The 20055-nt window shown below is 38.8% G+C and overlaps 2 protein-coding genes and 10 non-coding genes across 22 annotated transcripts in view; 11 read left to right on the plus strand and 1 right to left on the minus strand.

The window, feature by feature from the left end:
- The first annotated feature begins 147 nt into the window (after positions 1-147).
- Positions 148-4014, plus strand: LOC130849042 (uncharacterized). 9 transcript variants are annotated; one of them, XR_009052665.1, is made up of 8 exons: positions 148-797; positions 992-1978; positions 2249-2299; positions 2475-2504; positions 2696-2746; positions 3354-3403; positions 3586-3625; positions 3806-4014. XR_009052665.1 is itself a non-coding variant. In XM_057727601.1 (7 exons), the coding sequence occupies exons 3-7, from the start codon at positions 2447-2449 to the stop codon at positions 3997-3999; spliced, it is 393 nt and encodes a 130-aa protein (XP_057583584.1). In that variant the 5' UTR covers positions 160-797; positions 992-1978; positions 2249-2446; the 3' UTR covers positions 4000-4014. The 9 variants fall into 9 exon arrangements, 6 of the variants coding, with proteins under 6 accessions (XP_057583584.1, XP_057583583.1, XP_057583581.1 ...); XR_009052664.1 differs by lacking the exon at positions 2249-2299; XR_009052663.1 differs by having other exon boundaries at positions 149-797; positions 992-2299.
- LOC130850619 (small nucleolar RNA SNORD74) lies at positions 405-485 on the plus strand. The gene has a single exon (XR_009052979.1). It is a non-coding gene; the product is annotated as a small nucleolar RNA SNORD74 (small nucleolar RNA).
- On the plus strand, positions 859-920 carry LOC130850637 (small nucleolar RNA SNORD75). The gene has a single exon (XR_009052996.1). It is a non-coding gene; the product is annotated as a small nucleolar RNA SNORD75 (small nucleolar RNA).
- On the plus strand, positions 1080-1161 carry LOC130850593 (small nucleolar RNA SNORD24). Its single transcript, XR_009052956.1, has one exon. It is a non-coding gene; the product is annotated as a small nucleolar RNA SNORD24 (small nucleolar RNA).
- LOC130850635 (small nucleolar RNA SNORD77) lies at positions 1454-1519 on the plus strand. Its single transcript, XR_009052994.1, has one exon. It is a non-coding gene; the product is annotated as a small nucleolar RNA SNORD77 (small nucleolar RNA).
- Positions 1809-1869, plus strand: LOC130850620 (small nucleolar RNA SNORD44). Its single transcript, XR_009052980.1, has one exon. It is a non-coding gene; the product is annotated as a small nucleolar RNA SNORD44 (small nucleolar RNA).
- Positions 2110-2174, plus strand: LOC130850636 (small nucleolar RNA SNORD78). The gene has a single exon (XR_009052995.1). It is a non-coding gene; the product is annotated as a small nucleolar RNA SNORD78 (small nucleolar RNA).
- Positions 2544-2627, plus strand: LOC130850609 (small nucleolar RNA SNORD79). Its single transcript, XR_009052972.1, has one exon. It is a non-coding gene; the product is annotated as a small nucleolar RNA SNORD79 (small nucleolar RNA).
- LOC130850621 (small nucleolar RNA snR60/Z15/Z230/Z193/J17) lies at positions 2791-2871 on the plus strand. The gene has a single exon (XR_009052981.1). It is a non-coding gene; the product is annotated as a small nucleolar RNA snR60/Z15/Z230/Z193/J17 (small nucleolar RNA).
- DARS2 (aspartyl-tRNA synthetase 2, mitochondrial) overlaps positions 3433-20055 on the minus strand; it is a 30847-nt gene continuing 14224 nt past the window's right edge. For 2 of the 3 annotated variants that reach the window (XM_057727595.1, XM_057727594.1), the window contains 9 exons: positions 19637-19706; positions 18750-18929; positions 17559-17666; positions 15838-15900; positions 13249-13401; positions 10769-10987; positions 10453-10563; positions 8860-8935; positions 6080-7941 (listed from right to left, as the gene is read on the minus strand). In XM_057727595.1, the coding sequence (XP_057583578.1) occupies positions 7727-7941; positions 8860-8935; positions 10453-10563; positions 10769-10987; positions 13249-13401; positions 15838-15900; positions 17559-17666; positions 18750-18929; positions 19637-19706 (1195 nt within the window). In that variant the 3' untranslated portion in view covers positions 6080-7726. Of the gene's footprint in view, positions 3461-6079; positions 7942-8859; positions 8936-10452; positions 10564-10768; positions 10988-13248; positions 13402-15837; positions 15901-17558; positions 17667-18749; positions 18930-19636; positions 19707-20055 lie in introns of those variants that run through there. The other variant, XR_009052662.1, reaches the window with a different exon arrangement.
- LOC130850616 (small nucleolar RNA SNORD47) lies at positions 3442-3518 on the plus strand. The gene has a single exon (XR_009052978.1). It is a non-coding gene; the product is annotated as a small nucleolar RNA SNORD47 (small nucleolar RNA).
- On the plus strand, positions 3662-3738 carry LOC130850608 (small nucleolar RNA SNORD81). Its single transcript, XR_009052971.1, has one exon. It is a non-coding gene; the product is annotated as a small nucleolar RNA SNORD81 (small nucleolar RNA).

Genomic DNA, 20055 nt, shown 5'->3' on the forward strand with positions numbered 1-20055 from the left:
GAGGGGGCGGCCTTAGAAGATGGGACGGAGGTGTGGCTGGAGGAGGAGGAGAATGATGGAGAGGGGGAGGAGGTGAAGCCGACGCTGGCGGAGAGTGTGCGTCATGACGTCATGGAACAGACTCCTTATATACTGGCGCCTGGCCGCCATCTCGGTCTTTAGCAGGTACGAGTCGTTTCTCGGTGAGTACTTGTTTCGGCTGCTGTTAAGTAAGCTCCTAGACTGACGCCTCCGGCTCTTGGCGGTAAGGATCGCCTTAAGCTAACTGGTCTTTATAGGCCAGTCGCAGGCTCTTGCAGGGTTCACAAGATGAAGATGGTGGCGGATTGCGAGTTGGGTACGGGCGCGACCTCATTTATACTCCTCCGGTTGTTGGGCCGAACTGCGGAAAAACCCCGGCTCGCGGGCTCTGCCTCTGATGAAGCCTGTGTTGGTAGGGACATCTGAGACTGTTTGATGAATGCCAACGGCTCTGATGGCGGTGTGTGCCCAGTCCCGGAGTGGTCTTTGTTAATGACCTCGGCCCGAGTCTCTTTCGGCCTCTTGCGTTCAGGAAGTCCACGTGGTTCTCTAAATGGCTGCATTCCGCACTGCATCATTTTCTGCCAGTGGTTCTTAACCTTAATTTTGTGGAATGCTCTCATGCAATTATGGGTGGTGTAAACGAGTCGCGTACATGATACGGAAACGACGTAATGCTTAAACTTAATAAAGTAAGTTTTTAAAATCCCTAATATTTTCTAGGAACGGTGCCAGGCATGAATGTAATGTGGCTTTTGATGGCTTCTGGTGGACAGGTAAGAAATGGCTACGTGCAGTGGGAAGAATAAAATCTGCTTAGATGTGGTATTTATGTTAAGCCTGTGATGGTTTAAGAGTAGTGGGCAGAAGGGATTTCTGAAAAATTCTATTCTGAGGCTTAAATACTTAAAGACATTCATGATTAACTTAGCAGCGCAGTATGTTTCATTGGATGTTCTTTGTTTTCTAGTTGTGTACCAGAGGGATGAGAACCGCTGCTGGGGTGAGTTACTGAAATTCCCTCACAAAGGGAAGTTAGGTTGAAAGTCCACTGAATGTGCCACAATGATGACAGTTTATTTGCTACTCTTGACTGTGCGGATGACGAGAATTACTACCACCATTACCCTAACTGAGGCACAGAAAATGGTGGTTTAGAGAAATTAGAGATTGCACCCAGGTTTACACGAAACTGTTTCTTTTCAGGTCCTCAAGGGCAAGCTTAATGCTGTATGCATGGGCAAACAGGTGGGAAACTTTTTAATAGTTCACGTTTACCCAGTAATTTCACTTCTTTATAAGGGATTACAAATTGCCACGTCAATGTTGGTGCTTACATTCGGGTTTTCCTCCCCTTTTTCCCCAAAGTTTCGGCACTCTAGTTTCCTTCTACACTTTTATATTTAATAGTAGGAGGAATCTGAAGAAACAGATACTATGATGGTTGCATAGTTCAACAGATTGAAACATGAAAGATATCCATTTGTCTGATGTGTCTGAGATAGTAAAAATTTCTGCTGACAGGATAAGTAAAATGCCACTACTAATCTAGTTTCCCTTTTTTTGTAGGCACTAAGCAGAATTAACTGGAAGTTGAAGGGGTAAGTAAAATTGTAATTGAAGTAAACATAGGTGACTGGGCAAACATGACAAAGAATACCAGTAATGGTTTTTCAGGGTTGCCTTCTAATGCAGAGGAAGCAGTCCTACCGCAAAGTGCTTGAACAGTGTGCTGAATGCATTAAATAAAAGCCAGATCCTTGTCCTGTCTTAATTTGTGAAAGCAGCCTGTGTGATGATAAGCAAATACTGACTGAATATGAAGGTCTTAATTAGCTCTATCTGATTTCAGGCACTTTTTAGATTTGTGGGGAGAAAATTCATCTTTGACTATTATAAAACGACTTTTATTTCTTAGGTGGACTTGAGTCCTTGAGCTGTCCGGGCCAACTTTTTGGTAAGCATTAATGTTAAACAAGTAAGTTCAGCTGTTACTGAGAATGCTGGTGAAGTAGAATGCTTAACTACCAAGCTAATTTCCTATTTCTGGTTTGCAAGTGCATGTTGAGCATGCTCCGAACGGGGTTTTTGTAATGATGTTGAGCAAATGTCTGACCTGAAATGAGCATGTAGACAAATCTAACACTGAAGAACCCTGTGACAAATATGTGAGAAGAATTTAACAGAAAGGTTGACATTTTAATGAAAGGTGTCTCATTTCCCTTAGAGATCCCGGGTACACGTTTTAATCCATGGATTGCTCGCTTGCTTGCTTAGGGTAAGACATGAAAACAGTTCTTTGGCTCCTGGCATTGGGTTTATATTTCTGAAAATGTGCTGGTCTTAGTAGTTGATCTACGTTAGTGTTTTCTGGTGTTGGACAGTTGAGAAGTTAAAACAAGCTTTAGTATTAAGGTATTGTGAAATGCATCTAAAGAAATACTTTTTTGCAGGTACAAATTTTGGAGACCTTTTATATAAAGGTATGTATTTTATTAATCTTAACTAATTAGTAAGCAAGGTGCTGTTAGTGATGATTTTTAAAAAATTAAACAGATGGGAATCTCTCTGAAAAAGAATGAAGATTTTTAAAAACTGAAACGGTATCTAGAAAATTTTTGAAATCTACCTGTTACTACCTATTGTTTGACTAAATTTCATTAAATTTCTGCAGGTGTGAAGAGTTACTGGCTACAATGCAGGGAACAAGGAGTTCTGCAAAAAGGTATAGAAGTCTCAAGTTTGGTTTCTGTGTTTAGTGGTTTACAGCCGATACAATGATGATAACATAGTTCAGCAGACAAGCAGTGATGAGCACATACTGTCTTTCGCTCCTATCTGATGTATCTGGCTGCACCAATTCTGTTTATACCCTTGAAAGTGGAGATTGGGAGATTTTCTCACAGAAATGTTCAGGAATTTGGATAGGTATAATGGCTCATACAAATGTCCTGTACCGTTAATTTCAAGGTTAGGAATTTACATTTTCGGATAAGAACAGGCTAACATTGTTTTTATGGCATATACTGTAGATTACACTAGAACAAGTTACTTAGCTGATTATTTTTAATAGTCACTTTTCAGAGCAGCTTTAGATTCATGTAAAATTGAACAGTAAGTTCTCATACAGCATCCTCACCTTACTGTCAAAATCTAGCACCAGAGTGGGACTTAAAATTATGAACCTATATTGACACATTTTTATTCTATCACCCAGAGTGAACCATGAGGTTCACTGCCCTAGAATTTTTTAAAAATTTAAAAATGGGCTACAAAAAATGTGAGAATGGGCAATTTTAAATGAAAGGCTTTTATTTTCCATTTTCAAACAGGCACACGTTTTGTTATCCTGAAGATTGTTCTTTATCCTGAAGATTTCAGTGTAAGTCAATCTCTGGTATTTATGATGAGTTAGAATGTAACCTGTGATGTGATGATTCTGCCAAATGAATAGAATGATATCACCCATAAAACCGTTCCATTTTGATTCTGAGGTTACTTTACCAACAAGTATCAAGATTTTTTCCTTTTACTGTGATCTAACATATGGTCTTTACTTTTCAGGGCATTTATGACAGCAATCATGCATCTGAACAGTTGACAGGTGAGGCTTGAAAATTTGAGTACTGTTGTCTTATTCCAGAATACATGATGATCTCACCCCAACTTGAACTCTCTCACTGATTACTTGATGATGTTCAAAGATCTGATATTCTGTGTATCCCAAATGCCATTACACTTGAAACATGGAAATGGGACTGAAATGGTTTCTTTGTTCTTGCAGGCAGCTGGAAGGATGCTCATGGGGTAGAAGAGCAAACAAGGCTTTGTTTGTTTAAAGGCTATTTTATTGGCTGTGCTGCACCTCACCTGGGATCTTCTCTTCCCCCACCAGGGATGGAACCCATGCCCCCTGCAGTGGAAGTGCAGAGCCCTAAGCACTGGACAAGCAGGGAATTGTCCAATCTCCAATTTTAATAAATATTTATAAACCATCTGAAGTGTGCTCAATTTAATGAGGTGAAGGAAGATAAATAGGACATTTTTGTAATTGAGACCCAATGGCATATTTTTTGCAGAAATTTTCTAAGTGCCTGATTGTCAGCTTGTCACTGTTGAAAACCAACTATTGGAGTTGAAGCTTGAGGCTGGAAAAGCAAAATAAGAGCTTAAACCACCTTTGTGCTCAGCAAGAATGTTCCCTAGGAGTGAAAATGTTAAACACAGGAACTTCAGTGATCCTTAATTTCCAAAATGGGCATTTAAATCATTAAAATACATTTGGTTTATGTAGAAAATTGTGCAGAAAAGCAGAAGCTCCTAATGGCAACTAGTGGTAGGAGTGCAGAAATTGGGAAAAAATCTCCACTTGGCTGTAGTAAGCACCAGGGTGATAGGTCTGGCAAGTGCTGGTGACAAAACTGATGTAGGAGTTGGTTTCAGAGATAACATAAAAAAGACCTAAAACGATGAGGTCTTTTAAGAATGAGGCCAATAATACTGTGGTTATAATGTTTTATTTTTGTATTTTGGGACTTGGTTTACAAAACTGAAATATTCCTGTTCTGGTTTTTGTAATTTGGACAGCTTTTGGGTTTCATTGCCTTGCGCTGGATTTCTCTAGTGAGCGGTGGCTTCCCTTTTGGAGCATGGGCTGTGCTCCAGCTGCAGCATGTGGGCTCTAGGTCATGCAGACTTAAGTAGTTGTGCACAGCCTCAGTAGTAGTGGCTCAGGCTCTAGAATGCAGGCTCAGTAATTGTGGCACATGGGCATAGTTACTCTGTAGCATGTGGGATCCTCCCAGACACAGGCATTGAAACGAGGTCCCCTGCATTGGCAGGTTTTCTTTTTTTTTTAAATTGGCTGTGTTGGGTCTCAGTTGCTGCGTGCAGGCGAGCAGAGGGGCTACTCTTCAGGCATTGTGGTGCATGGGTTCATTGTGATGGCTTGTTGCAGAGCATGGGCTCTAGGCGTGCAGGCTAAAGTAGTTTTGGCTTACAGGCTTTAGGGCTCAGGGTCAGTAGTTGTGGCACACAGGCTTAGTTGCTCCACAGCGTGTGGGATCTTCCTGGAGCAGGGATTGAATCCATGTCCCCTGCATTGGCAGGCGGATTCTTAACTACTGTACCACCAGGGAAGTCTACGTCCTTATCTTTAGAAAATGGGTACAGGTTTTACAAATTTCTGGGGGGAATGTGGTTAGTTCAAGAAGCTAATGAGAGTATTAGTGAATCAGTGAGTTGCTAGTTAATTCCTAAATTACAAAGGAAGCCATTAGCTCTAGAAGCATCTGCAAGTGTAAATACCTGCCAATCAAATTTGGCTTTTTCTTTGTACAATTTGGTATTTTTTTTCTTATTAGTAATCTCCCAATTCATTCCCCCCCAATCCTCCCCGCTTTCCCCACTTCGTGTCTATGTTCTCCACATCTGTGTCTCTTATTTCTGCCTTACAAACCAGTTGATTTGTACCATTTTTCTATATTCCGCATGTATGTGTTAGTTTACGATGTGTTTTTCTGACTCACTTCACTGTATGACAGTCTCTAGGTCCATCCATGTCTGCAAATGTCCCAGTTGCATTGCTTTTTACAGCTGAGTAATATTCCATTGTATATATGTACCGCATGTTTTTTATCCATTCATCTCTTGATGGACATTTAGGTTGCTTCCATGTCCTGGCTATTGTAAACAGTGCTGCATTGAACATTGGCGTGCATGTGTCTTTTTGAATTATCGTGTTCTAGCCATACATTCTTGTTCATTAGCAGAAATCAGCAATTCAGCTTTCCTTAGGTCTCCATGGGCTATGTCATAGAGCTCTTCAGTTACAGCAATCCTTTTTCTTCTGTATTGTCCACAACAATTATTACAAACTCTGTTAGTGTAATAACTGTTCCAGGAAGATCAAAGAGATTCTTGGCCACCAATATCCCACATCAGGAAACGTGTATTAGTAATCACCGTCTCTTCTACATTACTTCCTATCATAAGGGATGCATGTACAACTTCATTCATAGAAAGCTGGTAAAGGATGGTAGTTCTCACCGCACTACCCAGTCCAACAATGATAAGTCTGTGTTCCTGGTGAAGAGAATATACATTCGGGCAGCAGACCCCCTCCAGCCACCAAGGCTTCCTGGCCTCCCCGACTCAGGCAGAAGAGGAGGCAGGGACACGCCAGAGGCTCTGCCTCTTCGTTGGAACTGAAGAGAGACCAAAGCCCAGGCCGCAGATATTGGCAGATATTTTCTCAAAAATGAGTTTGGAAAAAAGCCTGATGGTATTTGTTGCCAAAGAAAACTCAAGCTTTCAAGTGAAAATAAGATTTTTGGAAAGCTTATATCTGTCTGTGCACTTACACCTTCTCCATACTTAAGATGAAATCAGTAATGAAGTTAATCAGTGTGATTTTTTAGATATTGTATAATAAAATGTGTTAACACCTGGAAGCGTTGCATAGTTCAGTGAGCCAATATTTTTCAAGTGATCAATGTGCGGTGTTACAAAATCACGCATAAAAGTTGTATTCAAAATACAAGGCAGGCCAATGGATTTTAGAAAAATTTATCAATATGATTTCAGATTACACATTGCAATTAACCTTTAAGAAACTTGTCAAGTTTTGGTGTAGTATCAAAGTCAAAAGAATGTCAAGGCAAAAATGAAGATAAAGTAGAAAATGTCATTAATCAAAGCCTTATTCCCATTTTATAATTATTAATTATAAGCCTTTATTTGTGTGAACAGAACGTATAAGAAAATCACAATGAGTTTGTGTTCACTTCTACATTTGAATTTGGTTTAAGGTCAATATTTTCAGTTACTTATAACTGAGGGAAAGTTATTTGGGGATTAATGGTTATTAAAAAAAATAGAAATATAAGCAGAATACTGATTAATGAAATTACTGTTTTCCTTTTACCACAGTTATCAGTTTTGTTTAATCTTAAACTATAAAATATAGAGATTTACCTGTACCCTGTTTACAGATGGATAATATCATTACTTACATTTAAGTAATGCTTAAAAGTTTTTCAAAGCATTTTCACTGTCATCATCTTCCACATATATTGTCTCCTAGGATTCAGGCAAGAAGCCAGTGAGGGACCCAGGAAAGTATTGTCTACATTTCATATATGCAGGAAGGGAGGCTAAGAGAGGTTTATACAATTTCCAAGGTAAAGCACTGATTTAAGGTTTTGTGACTTTTATATTTCAGTGATTTTTTTGCCTTATATCATGTTGCTTCTTAACTATATTATGTTGATAATTGAGATGTCATTATCCAGGTTACTTTGTAGGATTCTCTTGACTGGTTGAACTGACCCCTCCATCAACTGATCAGCCTAAAGGGGCAAGAATTTTCTCACAATTCATGTGTGGTTTGATTACCTCTGTCCTAAGAGAACAATCTACTATCTGGGTATGAAAAACATGATTAGAAAACACTGTCACTATGTTACTCCAACAAAGAGCTGTCTTTCACACCTCTCCAAGTAAAAAGAAACTTCAAAAAAGTCCCAAATAAAATAATCCTAATGATGCATGTTATTGTTAAACCTGGATACCTTTTATCTGTTTCTTTGTTGAGGTGAAGAACGTGGTCTGGATCCTTCCATCTAAAAACGTGAAGTCAGATCTGTGGCTGAACTCCAGATCTGATTCTAGCCTTGGGGAAGAAAAGAGGACAAAACTCAAAAGCTCAACTTTCTGGATGGCATGGATGATTCAGTGAGCTCCTTTCTGTTTCTGCGTCTGTTGGCCAGGAGACCTGGATATGATAAGGCTTCAGTTCCTCAGGAGGGATAGAATCTGGGGCACTGCTCATAAGGTCGTGCCCCCGGAAAGATTTGGGGAAGGCTATGACATCTCTGATGCTTGGCGCTCCAGTGACAAGGCAGATCAGTCTGTCTAACCCTGTGAAATCCAAAGTTAATAGATGAGAATGTAACCTACGGTTGGGGGTGACTTAGTTTTCCTACAAAGGTTGAGGAAAACTTTTAAACAAGAACCTTTAATAAGTTGCAGCTAAGCATAGTTCCCTGCCTTCTTAGAGAACTATGTTTGAGAGGTTCTCTTCTATCTCATTCTAGAAAAGTGCTCAGGACTAATGTTCACAAGCTTCTGGGATAAACAGTCACAGCAATTAATGAGTCCTTAGCAAGGGCATACTGAAGGTTGAACAAAGTTTGGCGCTGTGCGGGGTACTCCAAAAACATAGAAGGAAGTCTCTACTGTTGAGGGCCTACGATCTAGGTAAGCTTCCTAGAACTTCTCACACTCTTCTGTGTTTGATAAAACAAGCAATGTGAGCAGCCAAGGCCATCGGAAAGACACTGGCATGTCCCACTTGCACACAAGCTGAATACTCTGGAGTAGTATTTTTCACACTCCTATGAATGTGTCTGTGAGCTTCCAGGGATTTGAGCAATGTTGACTTAAGACTCTACTTTCATTGTATTAAAAAATCTTTCAAATGCAAATTATCAGTTAAGTTTTATCTTTATAACTGGTTAAATATATTTTTAAAATATATCATCAGGGAATTCCCTGACGGTCCAGTGGTTATGATTCGGTGCTTTCACTGCTGAGGGCCTGGGTTCAATCCCTGGTCGGGAAACTAAGATCCCGCACGCCGCACAGCAAGCCCCCCCCCCGAAAATCACCAAAATGAAAAACACCAAGTTAAATTCTTTAGAACTGCTGGACTCCCCTCCTACCCTCTTTACTCCTCTACTCTCCCAACCCCATCCTCTCCCCCATAAGCTGAGAGTCCCCATTTGACACTTAGAGCTATGGAATGAAATATAGCTTGTAAAAGGACAGACTGTTTACCTAATGCAATTCCTCCATGAGGCGGCGCCCCATAATCTAAAGCCTGGAGCAGATGGGAGAGCAATTTCACGTCTTGCTGAAATTCAAAAGATAATTCAATTTAATACACACTGAGGGTCCACTAGGTGCCACACACTACAATTAGTTGCTAAAGGGAAAATAAAAGTTGAGTTAAAAAAGTACTTTAAGAGGTTTACAGTTTAGCAAGAGAATATGACAAGTCACAGATACTACAACATGCAGGGAAATGCCTGGGGCTCAGTAAATGCAGCTATTACTACGCTGATAATGCAGACAGAGTAAGACCAATTAAGGACATGGAGATGTGGCCTCAGAAAGGCAGCATGAAGGAAGGAACCAGATCTGTCACAGGGACCAGGAGGAGAGAATGTTATTAGAAGGGCAACAGTGCGGATACCGCCAGAAGGCAGGACAGCTTGTGGGCCAACAACAGGCCGCTGGGTTTGGTGACCGTGCAAGTAACCTTTGTGGGGCAAAGCCTGTAGAAGTGTTGAAAGTGTGTCTGAAATGGTCCCCTAACCAGGCTACAGATCACAATCAAGTGGGGAACTTTTAAGGAACAAATGCCCAAGCCTCACATCTAGAGCTTTTTATTTAATTGGTCTGGTGAGGAGCAATGAGTTTTTTTGTTTTTAATGCTTTCCAGGTGATTCTTTTCTAATGTGCAGAAGGGCTGAGAAGCACTGATGTGTAGAGAAGTATTCTCACTGACATTTTGAGACGCTTGAAAGGAATGAAAAACATAGGCTGCGAAACTGATGGTTAGGGGCTTTGCCTTAAGAGAAGAAAAGTTAAGGGAGTTTGTAACATTTTCAAAGCGAAAGGGGGAGTTTGGTGTTGAGTTCTCCAATCCTATTCTCATAAGTAAATCCCTCCATCCCACCTCACCCCTGTTAGTTAATCCCACAAAATGATCTTTTAGGATCAGACTCTCCTGGACCTTTGCCTTCCTAAAATCTATCCTAGCCTCCTGAAGAGTCATCAACAAACCACAGATTCTTAGGCTTGCATCTATAGAGACTCTTCTTTTGAAAATTCTGATGAACCCACTCTCTGTCATTAAAATCTATCCCCACCTCAAATACTAAGTGACATAAAATCCTTTCAAACCTCTCCCTTTCTCTAGCATTATCAACCTTCTCAGTCATTTCAGACTGCATCCTTTTTTTGAGCAGTGCAGTGGTTAGGAGGTTGGGAGCTTGGGTTCAAGAGCTGCCCTGCCTGGATTTGAATCCCGACTCTGCTTGCTTCTGTGCTGTGTGACTTTGGGCAAATTAATTCATCTGCCTCAGTTTCCTATCTTTAAAATGAGAAGAATAAAGGTCTTAATTTAAAAAGTAACTGTGAGGACTAAATGTGTCCATGCATATAAGGTACTTAAACAGTGCCTGGCATATAGTAGTCACTAAAAAAATACATATTATTGTCATTTATTTTTCAAAGTCTAACACTACAGGTAGAGAAATAAGCTGAAACTATTCTATATCTAGCGAATCCTCCATTCATAACATTTTAACAAAACAGACAAATGTTACAGTTTTTTAAAAAGGCCAGGTTAGAAGACGATGTTACCTTTAGTACTGTTTCCAGAATGTAACGCTGTAGCTCTGCATCATGAATTCGGATAGACCCACCTCCTATCTCACTGCCATTTAAAACCAAGTCATAGTGTTGGCTACGGACCTAGAAGATTCAAAGAGCCTTTATGTTAGAGAACAATCTCTGGTTTTCTGTTCTGTACATTGAGGACACTTGTAGCTATGCAGAGACAATGCCTCAAACCTGACAATTTCTTCTAGGGCTTCCAGAACTGGGTCAGACTGTGAAAACTGAAGTTCTCTGCCTTGTTTCCACATTTCCTTTTAATTTGGAGGTGTAGATATGGTACCTTTTGGGGCTCCGTGTACAGGAGGTGGATGTCGCTGGGATGGGGAGCAGTAAATGGGTGGTGGGCGGACTCCAGCTCTTCGGGATTTTCCTCCTTGGGAAGGAAGAGGGGGAAATCCACAACCCAAAGGAAAGAGAACAGAGCTGGGTCACGAAGCACCACTCCTCTTGCTTCTAGAAGGTCAGCACACTCCAGTCGTAATTTTCCCAACAAAGAGCACTGCAAACAGAAACTGCTGTGAAGAGTAGGCAGCAAATGATACACTGTGGATTCTAAAGCCAGGCCTTTTTCTGAGAAAGGATTAGTTAATTTACAGATGAGAACCTCTTAGCCTCTGAGGAGAGAAAGATCTGAGGATGACTGTCAGACCCAGCAGACTTGGCAAGTATCTGCTAACACAGTGACTGAGAACACAGGTATCAGAGCTTGATTAACCTGGGTCTGTTTCTCAGTTTGGTTACTGACTAACTTCTCTGCACTTTTTTCCATAGTAAAATGGAGATAAAAATATCTACTCCAAAGACTGTTGTGAAGATCAAGTCAGATATGCTCTGAAATACAAACCAGCTACTATAATTATTATTTCCTTACTGTTCCTGAAGGGTTGTGGAGAGGATCTGATGAGAGCCTGGCACACACTTAATGTTCAATAAATGTTGGCTGTTATTAGTACGGATTAGAGGTTATGTTAAGAGTGTGACTTCTGGAACTGGGCTTTTGGGTTAGAAATCTGGCTCCTCCACCTCCTAGCTCTGTGAGTGTGAACAAATTCTTAACCTCCATGCCTCAGTTTTCTTATCTTTGAAAATGGTAACAGTATCAGTGCTTTCTTAATAGGGCTGGCATGAGGTTAAATGAGTTAATATATACCAAGTAATTAGTGCTAGGCAAACAGAGTGCTGTGATAAGTGTTAAACTATGACAGGCAGGGCATCCCTGAGAAAGGGCAGTCAGAACAGGAGACATGCCTGGAGACATGCACAGGGTGTCACTCTGTAGCCTATTCTATCTGACACAGATATCCACACAGGGCACCTTTACTGTGACATATTCAGAATGCTAATGTTATTCTTCATAAATCTGGTTTCGAGCATTCTCTCAAGGAAGTCCCAGTAGGAATTAGATCAATACCTTCTTGGGAAGAGAACACGAGCAGTTTCAGTTCATACCAGGGGAAAGTTTAATAGCCAGCTGAACTTGCAGCAGAATTTTTAATACAAAATCCAAATTCTTTTTTAAGAAATGCACTGACAATAAAATCTGTAGTTAACTGCTGCATCCCCCAGCAAATTTAACAGTACTGGTTCAGGGCTGGTATTCAAAAATAATGTTGATAAGTGAATTCATTTAAAAAAAATGAATTTTTTGACCACAGTATCAAAAAAAAAATTGCAATTAAATAGCTTTCATCACTCTACTAATGCAGAGAAAGGAAAGCACAGTGGATTATATTTAGCTTTGTGGCTGAACTCTGAAACTTTTCCTTTGGAAGAAATAATGATAAACAAACACCAAGTGCAAATATAAATTAGTAGAATGAACTTGATAAAGTACTAATCAGACACTATAAAGATACCATATTATACTACAATGCAAGGATGAATTTTTACCATGCTTGACCTTTACAGTGTATTTTCAGTACTCATGTTTGAGTCTGATACCACACTTTGTGTATTTTACAATGATTTCTAAAATTAAATCCATCATTCCGCACATCTCCAGAAGAAGGGTGACTTAGCCAGTGCGTGGCAGCAGTGCTCCCTCCCAGCTGCTGCTCCTGAGGAGAAAGGGTTCTGCCTCGACCAGGTAGGGCTGGGGGTGTCTGCCAGCCCAGCAGCTCTCCAGCAGTCTAAGCTGTCCCTCCACATTTCCAGGAATGCATTACGTGCAAAAGTTTGGGACTACCAACTTTTCTTAATCTGTAAAACTTCGAAAATATTTTTTTCACAGCTGTACAATGAATATCAATGGTCCTCTCTTTACCTAACTGGCTTTCCTCATCAATGCCACATCTAATCTGTGTGAGCAACACCAAAGGAGGCTGGCAGCTGATGGAAAACACTCTAGTTTTTTTTTTTAATTGGGGTATAGTTGTTTTACAATGTTGTGTTAGTTTCTACTGTACAGCAAAGTGGAGTTCCCTGTGCTATACAGCAGGTTATTTATTATCTATTTTATACATATTACTGTATATATGTCAATCCCAATCTCCCAATTCATCCCCACTTCCTGCTTTCTCCTCTTAGTATCCACACATATGTTCTCTACATCTGTCTCTATTTCTGCCTTGCAAACTGAAAACTCTCGTTTGTATACAGTGCATTATAAAGTGCCAAAAGACATTTATTAATACAAAAACTCATCCAGAGCAGCTCCATTTTATGAAATTAAGTCAATTTCAAATATGTAATATATACACAGGAAAAGAGAGGCATCATTCAGCATCAGTAGCACAGATGCCCAGAGGTAATTTTTCTTACTGCTTTCTTGTGCTCTCCGGCAGTTAGCAGGACCACATCCTCCTCTCGGGTCTCCAACAGTCTGATTAGTCCCAGGCCTTGCTCCTCCATTATGAACTTAGCAACTGCAGAATTCCAGTTTTTATTGGTTTTCAGGAATATAGGTAAGACTTCCTGTGATAAAGAAAAAGACTTACAGTTTTTAAAAAGCAGGGTTGATTTATTTTTCCTGCAGTACAAAGATTTCTTGCTTCCAAAAGAAAAAGAACCTACATGAGATTATCTCTATTCCCTCCCTGAAGCCCTTCAAAATGATACTAAAGGAATCTAAAACGTAATCTCACCAAAATGAAAAAAAGAAACAAAAAACAACGGAATGAAGGGTGGGAAGGGATATCAGCAAATAAGAGATTTCTGAAAATTTTTGACAGATTCAGGTGAGTGGAATAGGAATGGCCAGAGAAGCAAGATGCAGGAAGCTCTGGCCTAGAGAACAGAGCAGCTTCAGCACAAGAAGGAACTGATCTTACCCTGCAAAATCCTAGAGATGCAGGGCTCTAAAGACTCAGGTCCCCAGGGTAATAGACAACCATCTTGTTGCTCCCCCAAAACTAAACCTAACCATTTACAAATGCCCCTTTGAACAGCTTTTTAAATGGCTCATTCTTAAATACGTACAATTAACAATCACCACACATCGAAGAAGCTGTAGCACTAAAAAAAGAAAAAAAAAAAAAAAAAAAAAAAGAACCAGATAAACAGAAAAAAATGACCCTAGAGGAAAGAGATAATTTAGGGAACAAAAAATTTGAATCCTCAAAAATATTAAAAAAGGTATTTTATCAATAAGACCAGAATAAAATGCAATGAAAGGAGGCAAGAAAGAGCTAGTGGGAAATAAAAATATGATTGCTTAAAAAAAAATTCAACAGAAGAGCTGAAGAAATCTCCCAGAAAGAATAAAAAGACAAAGAAAATGATGGGAAAGGACACGAAAACAAAAGACATACAAGTTACAAAAAGAGGCCCAACACATAGCTAAAAGAAATCCCAAAAAGACAGACTAGAGAAAATGATGAGGTCAAAGTAATTATATGATAAAATAATTTTCCACAGAAAAAAGACATGAACCTTCGTATTCAAAGGGCCCTTCAAGTGTGCAACACACTGAATGAAAAATGACAAAGCTAATACAAACTGTGAAATTTCATTTATTATTTGTAGACTTTTTGATGATGGCCATTCTGACTGTTGTGAGGTGATATCTCATTGTAGTTTTGGTTTGCATTTCTCTAATAATTAACAACGTTGAGCATCTTTTCATGTGCCTGCCTATTGGCCATCTGTGCATCTTCTTTGGAGAAACGTCTGTTTAGGTCTTCCGCCCATTTTTTGATTGGGTTGTTTGGTTTTTTGATATTGAGTTGTATGAGCTGTTTGTAATTTTGGAAATTAAACCCCTGTTGGTCACATCATTTGCAAATATTTTCTCCAGTCTGTAGGTTATCTTTTTGTTTTGTTTATGGTTTCCTTTGCTGTGCAAAAGCTTATAAGTTTGATTATGTCCCATTTGTTTATTTCTGCTTTTATTTCTTTTGCCTTGGGAGACAGATCTAACAAAGTATTGCTATGATTTATGTCAGAGAACATTTTGCCTAGGTTTTCTTTTAGGAGTTTTAGTGTCATGTCTTATATTTTAAATCTTTAAGCCATTTTGAGTTTATTTTTGTGCATGGTGTGAGGGAGTGTTTTAAATTCATTGATTTACCAGTGGCTGTCCAACTTTCCCAACACCACTTGCTGAAGAGACTTCTGAGTAGTCCATTTTCAATCCACAAATACAGTGTTTCTACCTGGTTATGATCAGTGAATATATAATTCTGTATTCCCCTTTTCTTACAAATCATTATAACCTGAACATTTTCCCTACATTATGAACTTTTAGTTAGGAAACAAGATTTTTAAAAGGAACTTTAATATTTATTCCTATAATCCTACCTTAATTTATTTAATCACTCCCATATGGTTTCATTTCATTCCTGTAAATGATACTGTACATAAGTGTCTTCATATCTAAGACCCTTTCTTTAAAGTAGAGAAAATTACTGACTCAAAGAGCATGACTATTTTTAAAGTTAGTGGTTCCAAAATGGCTGAGGTAATTTACACTTCAGTGACAGTGTACGAATGCCCATTTCCTGTTCCTGTGCCTCCGTATTTTAGTGCTACTGTTCACCAAGCCAACTACACCAAGTGTATGTGTCAAAGGAAAGGTATATTCAGAATTCTTAAAAGGGTATGGGAAGACCAATGAATACCAGCTTTCTTTCACACCTGCTATGCTTTCATTTAAACCTTGGGCACATGTGGCTTTAATTTTCCCAACTATATTAAAGTACCGCTGTTTGTTTTAAAAGGCTAGGGTTGAACTTTCACATTCTGATGAGTGGTGAATTCAACTAAGTTGAAGTCTTGCAGTTATACTTAGTGGTAAGATTAACTTTAAAAATAAAAAGAAGCCCCTCAAAACTAATGATAGTGTAACAGCTCAAACAATAAATTGTTAAAAATATTGAATCCCTAAAAGAAAGGAAAAAACCTGCTCCTTACCTGATTAAAACGGTCAGCTGCAAACTTTCCAATGGACTCAATGTCTTTCCTTGTTAAGTATTTCTGGTGAAAGAAAGTCAAAGTAAACTCATCGATATGACACTTAGCTTCACAAACACGTTTATGAAATGAAATGGGAAACAAATATATTTTGTGTCTTTCCATCACAATAATAAGATTCAATAAAGATTTACTTTCTGTTGTCCAAATGACAAAATTTTAAGGCTTGCTACAGGGCATACTTTTTTCTAATTATGCAGGTCTCATTGGAAATAGCTGTGAATGTATTCCACAGAAGACTGTGTATATATAATATGTTGAAAATGAATTTTTGCAACTGAATTGTGAAAGATCAGTAACAAAATGAATAAGAGGATTCAGAACCTGATTATTTCAGATCTCTTAAAATTCTTACTTTTCTAAGTTATCTCAATGTGTTTCTAAGTGAGATGCTATGGCTATCATCACTAATATTCACGGAGCACTTAATTAGCAATGGGAGACACAAAAAGGTGAAAACATGGTTCATGGCCCTGCAGTCCTTATGATCTACTTGGGAAGGAATGGACACAGTCAAATTGGGGTAAATAATAATAACAAGAAATATGTTATACTGAGCTTACCTGAACACATTCAATATGTCTGGACTAGAATATTGACACCAAATTACTTTCCATTGAACATATGAAGTGAATAAAAAGTAATGAGACTGAATTCTTATCCCTATTTTAAATATACTAAGATGCTTATGTATCCAGCTGAATAGTCTTTCAAAATAGTAACCTGACTCAAAATACTTTTAGAACTCTTATTAAATTGTTTTCAAAGCAGGTGTGCTAACTACAGAAAACAGACGTGTCCCATTACTTAAGAATCCATGCTCACCCAACTCAACCATTCTCTCTCTCTCCTACCCTCATTTCCTCTCCTTTTGCTTTTCACAGCTCCATTTCCTTTCTCTTCCCCCGTTATTAATGCAGTAGACCCCAAGAACAAGAACCAACATGCAAGGGCAATGCTGGAGCTGATACGGGGCTGGGAGCCTTTGGACAAACTGAGGCTGGAGACAGAAAAGGAATACTATTTTATACTCACCACTGGTGGAAATAATCCCACATCAAGTACAGGAGAACTTTACAGCATTGTTTAGAAGAAAAAACAAAAGCTCTAGATCTTGGGAGTGTAAACTCATATCCATAAGGTTTTATCATTCTCTACTTACAGTTTTAGAGACACTATTAGACTTTATATGAAAAAACACATTTTTATTTAGAGAATTTTTTTTTCTGAAATTTAAATGTGCCAGTGTTGAACATATTTACTTTGCAAATACACATTTTTGAGAAAACAAAGAATTGTGCTCCACGGACTTCCCTGGTGGTACAGTGGTTAAGAGTCCACCTGCCAGTGCAGGGGACATGGGTTTGATCCCTGCTCCAGGAAGATCACACATGCTGTGGAGCAACTAAGCCCGTGTGCCACAACTACGAAGCCCATGTGCCTCAACTACTGAAGCCCGTGCGCCTAGAGCTCATGCTCCACAACAAGAGAAGCGACTGCACTGAGAAGCCCACACACCATAACGTAGAGCAGCTCCCGCTCGCGCAACTAGAGAAAGCCCGTGTGCAGCAACAAAAGACCCAACACAGCCAATAAATAAATAAATAAATCTAAAAAAAAAAAGAAAAGAAAAGAAAAAAAAAGAATTGTGCTCCACTTACTGCTCCTTCAGGGATACATATGGCTTTGATGGTTCCTTGGGGTTTACTAAGTGCATCTTGAAGAAATCCAACCTCTGTGTTTCTGAACACATCACTGATATCTACAATCTGGAAAATGGGTAACAGAAAAGGTAACTAAATGTGAAGTAATGTTTATCTCAAAATCTTTTACAAACAAGATTTTAAAGAGGAAAGCAGATCTTGTTAATGTTTGCAGAGTGTGTTCATAGAGTGTTTGGCATGGGCTGGGCGCCATGGCAAGGGTTAATGTACCAATTACTCATTAGTAATAATTCATTTCATCCGCACAACAAGAGTATGAGGTAGGCCCTCTTGTTATCCCCATTTAATAGATGAGAAAACCAAGGCACAGAGAAAGAAATGACTTGTCCAAGATAACACAGCTAGTAAGTGGCAGAGGCAGAATTTAACTTAAGCAGCATGACTTAAGAACCACCACTTCATATTACAGAAGAAGAAACAAGGAGTAGTTAAGTTGGCTGCTGTAAATAGGCAGTGTGACTCTTTTTGTGCTATATTTTTTTCTTTCTAAGAATTGAGCACTGCCTATTCGTGGACCAGGCAGAACTCAATTTCTAAGGAATCTGCTCTGATATCTGAGATATAGAAATATCACCAGCATCACAGTGATGAAGGGCTATTGCTTTCTAAGAGCAAATAATAAGAGGCTTGCTAAGGGAAACTGCTCTGTATAAGTTCTACTGTTACCCTTAGTTAAATATATGTAGATACTAACAACGTGAATAAATGTTTCTATATGTTTGAGCTCTTTATAGACCAGGGAAAAAGAATAACTCTTAATCATTTGCCTTCCAAGTGTCATTTTAGCTTAAGAAAACTTCAATAGGAAAGAATAGGTTTTTTTTTTTTTCTTTCAAGTTACCATTCATATCCATGTAACTAATAACTTGTCAGTAATAAAAATGTTATAGAAAGAAACTTGCTCTTGGGAGTGGATCTTGGAACACAGTAGATAGAAAAAGGTGCTAATGCTAACATGGTATTATTTTCTCTTGCTGTAGCTGGGTAACAACAAAAGTAACAAGCCAAGATAATAACAAAAAATATGATATAACAGTGTGTGTAAGTAACTGTTTGTAAACGTCAAAGTGGTTCAAAAGACTACAGGACTATTTGGGGGCAAAGTCCTGGAAAAGTGAAGAAAAGTACCTTCATCCCAAAGCGAGTGTCAGGTTTATCAGTTCCATAGCTGGCCAATGCCTCAGAAAAGGTCACAGAAGGAAAAGGAACCACCACAGGACCTTTATCACTGGGCCACGAATACTGGAGCAAACCCTCAATTAGACTCTGGATGCCAGTCTGGTCTACAAAAGACATCTCTATGTCAATCTGAAACCAAAACAACATATGGAAGCTAACTTGGAGAGCCATAATATTATGTACATACATATTTATATATTTCCCTTGTTTTAAATTACCACTGGATTCTATACTTAATACACGGGAGGGCAGGTTAAATATTATTGTACATCTGTTTTGTGTCAGGCACTGTGCTAATGCTTTACATACATCAAACTGTTAGTTCCCACAGCCATCTCATGGCTTAAGGCTCAGAGAGGCTAACTAACGTGCTTGAGTGCATATGGTTAAACTACCTTTGATCTAAGGTCTGTCCAACTCCAAATCTTCTGGGTTTTGTGCTGATTACTAATTTTTGTGCCATACTGATTAATATGATATCATACAAAAACTAAATCATAATAGCTTTTCTAGTCAGAGATGACTCTGACTAGATAAACAGATTAAATACCAACATACAGAATTGTTGGTTTTAGTGCACAAGAGATTTTTTTAAAGAACTTTATCATATCATGATAATTAAAATACTGTAGGAATCTGTCATTCCTTAGTTTATGACAATATTCTTTATAAATGGATGAAAGATTAAATAATGCCTCAACTGTAGGTTAGTTTAATTAAATATGTGTTAGATAAAATGTAATGAGAAAAAATATATATAATTTCTGTCCTGGTTTTGACGTTCTTGGCTGTAGCAAGGCTGAATCAGTAAGATATGAATGAATATAACTTAGTACCTGAGTAAATTCGGGCTGTCTGTCTGGTCTTGAACCTTCATCTCGATAACATCGGGCAACCTGAAAATATCTACAATTGGAAAATAGTGTCAACTGAGTCAGGATTCTAGAAACATACACACACTTTCCCCTCAAAGTTCCTGGCAATGCAGGTTATGAAATAACAATGATACTAAAAGGACAAGAAATTTTAAAATTCTCTGTGATGTTCTAATCTAATCAGACACACAGTTGACCCACGAGAAGTTAACTGCTCAATATATCATCTTAAAAATATACAATGGCACCTTTGGGTATTCACATATTAGACTGACAGGCAAGGCAGTCCATGCTTCTTTACACATATTCTTTTGCTTCAGCCAAACTGAAATACTCACTCCTCCATGAAAACACTTGAGCTTTCTTGTGCTATGCCATTC

Source organism: Hippopotamus amphibius, chromosome 3 (genome assembly GCF_030028045.1).
Source record: "Hippopotamus amphibius kiboko isolate mHipAmp2 chromosome 3, mHipAmp2.hap2, whole genome shotgun sequence".
NCBI classification, from domain to species: Eukaryota; Metazoa; Chordata; class Mammalia; order Artiodactyla; family Hippopotamidae; genus Hippopotamus; species Hippopotamus amphibius.

Excerpts from the sequence above, each read along its gene's own strand:
- LOC130849042 (XM_057727601.1), top strand. The coding sequence starts at position 2,447 with ATGCATCTAAAGAAATACTTTTTTGCAGGTACAAATTTTGGAGACCTT. Across the intron at positions 2,505-2,695 it reads TGGAGACCTTTTATATAAAG|GTGTGAAGAGTTACTGGCTA; the intron begins GTATGTATTTTA and ends AAATTTCTGCAG. Across the intron at positions 3,626-3,805 it reads TGCATCTGAACAGTTGACAG|GCAGCTGGAAGGATGCTCAT; the intron begins GTGAGGCTTGAA and ends TTGTTCTTGCAG.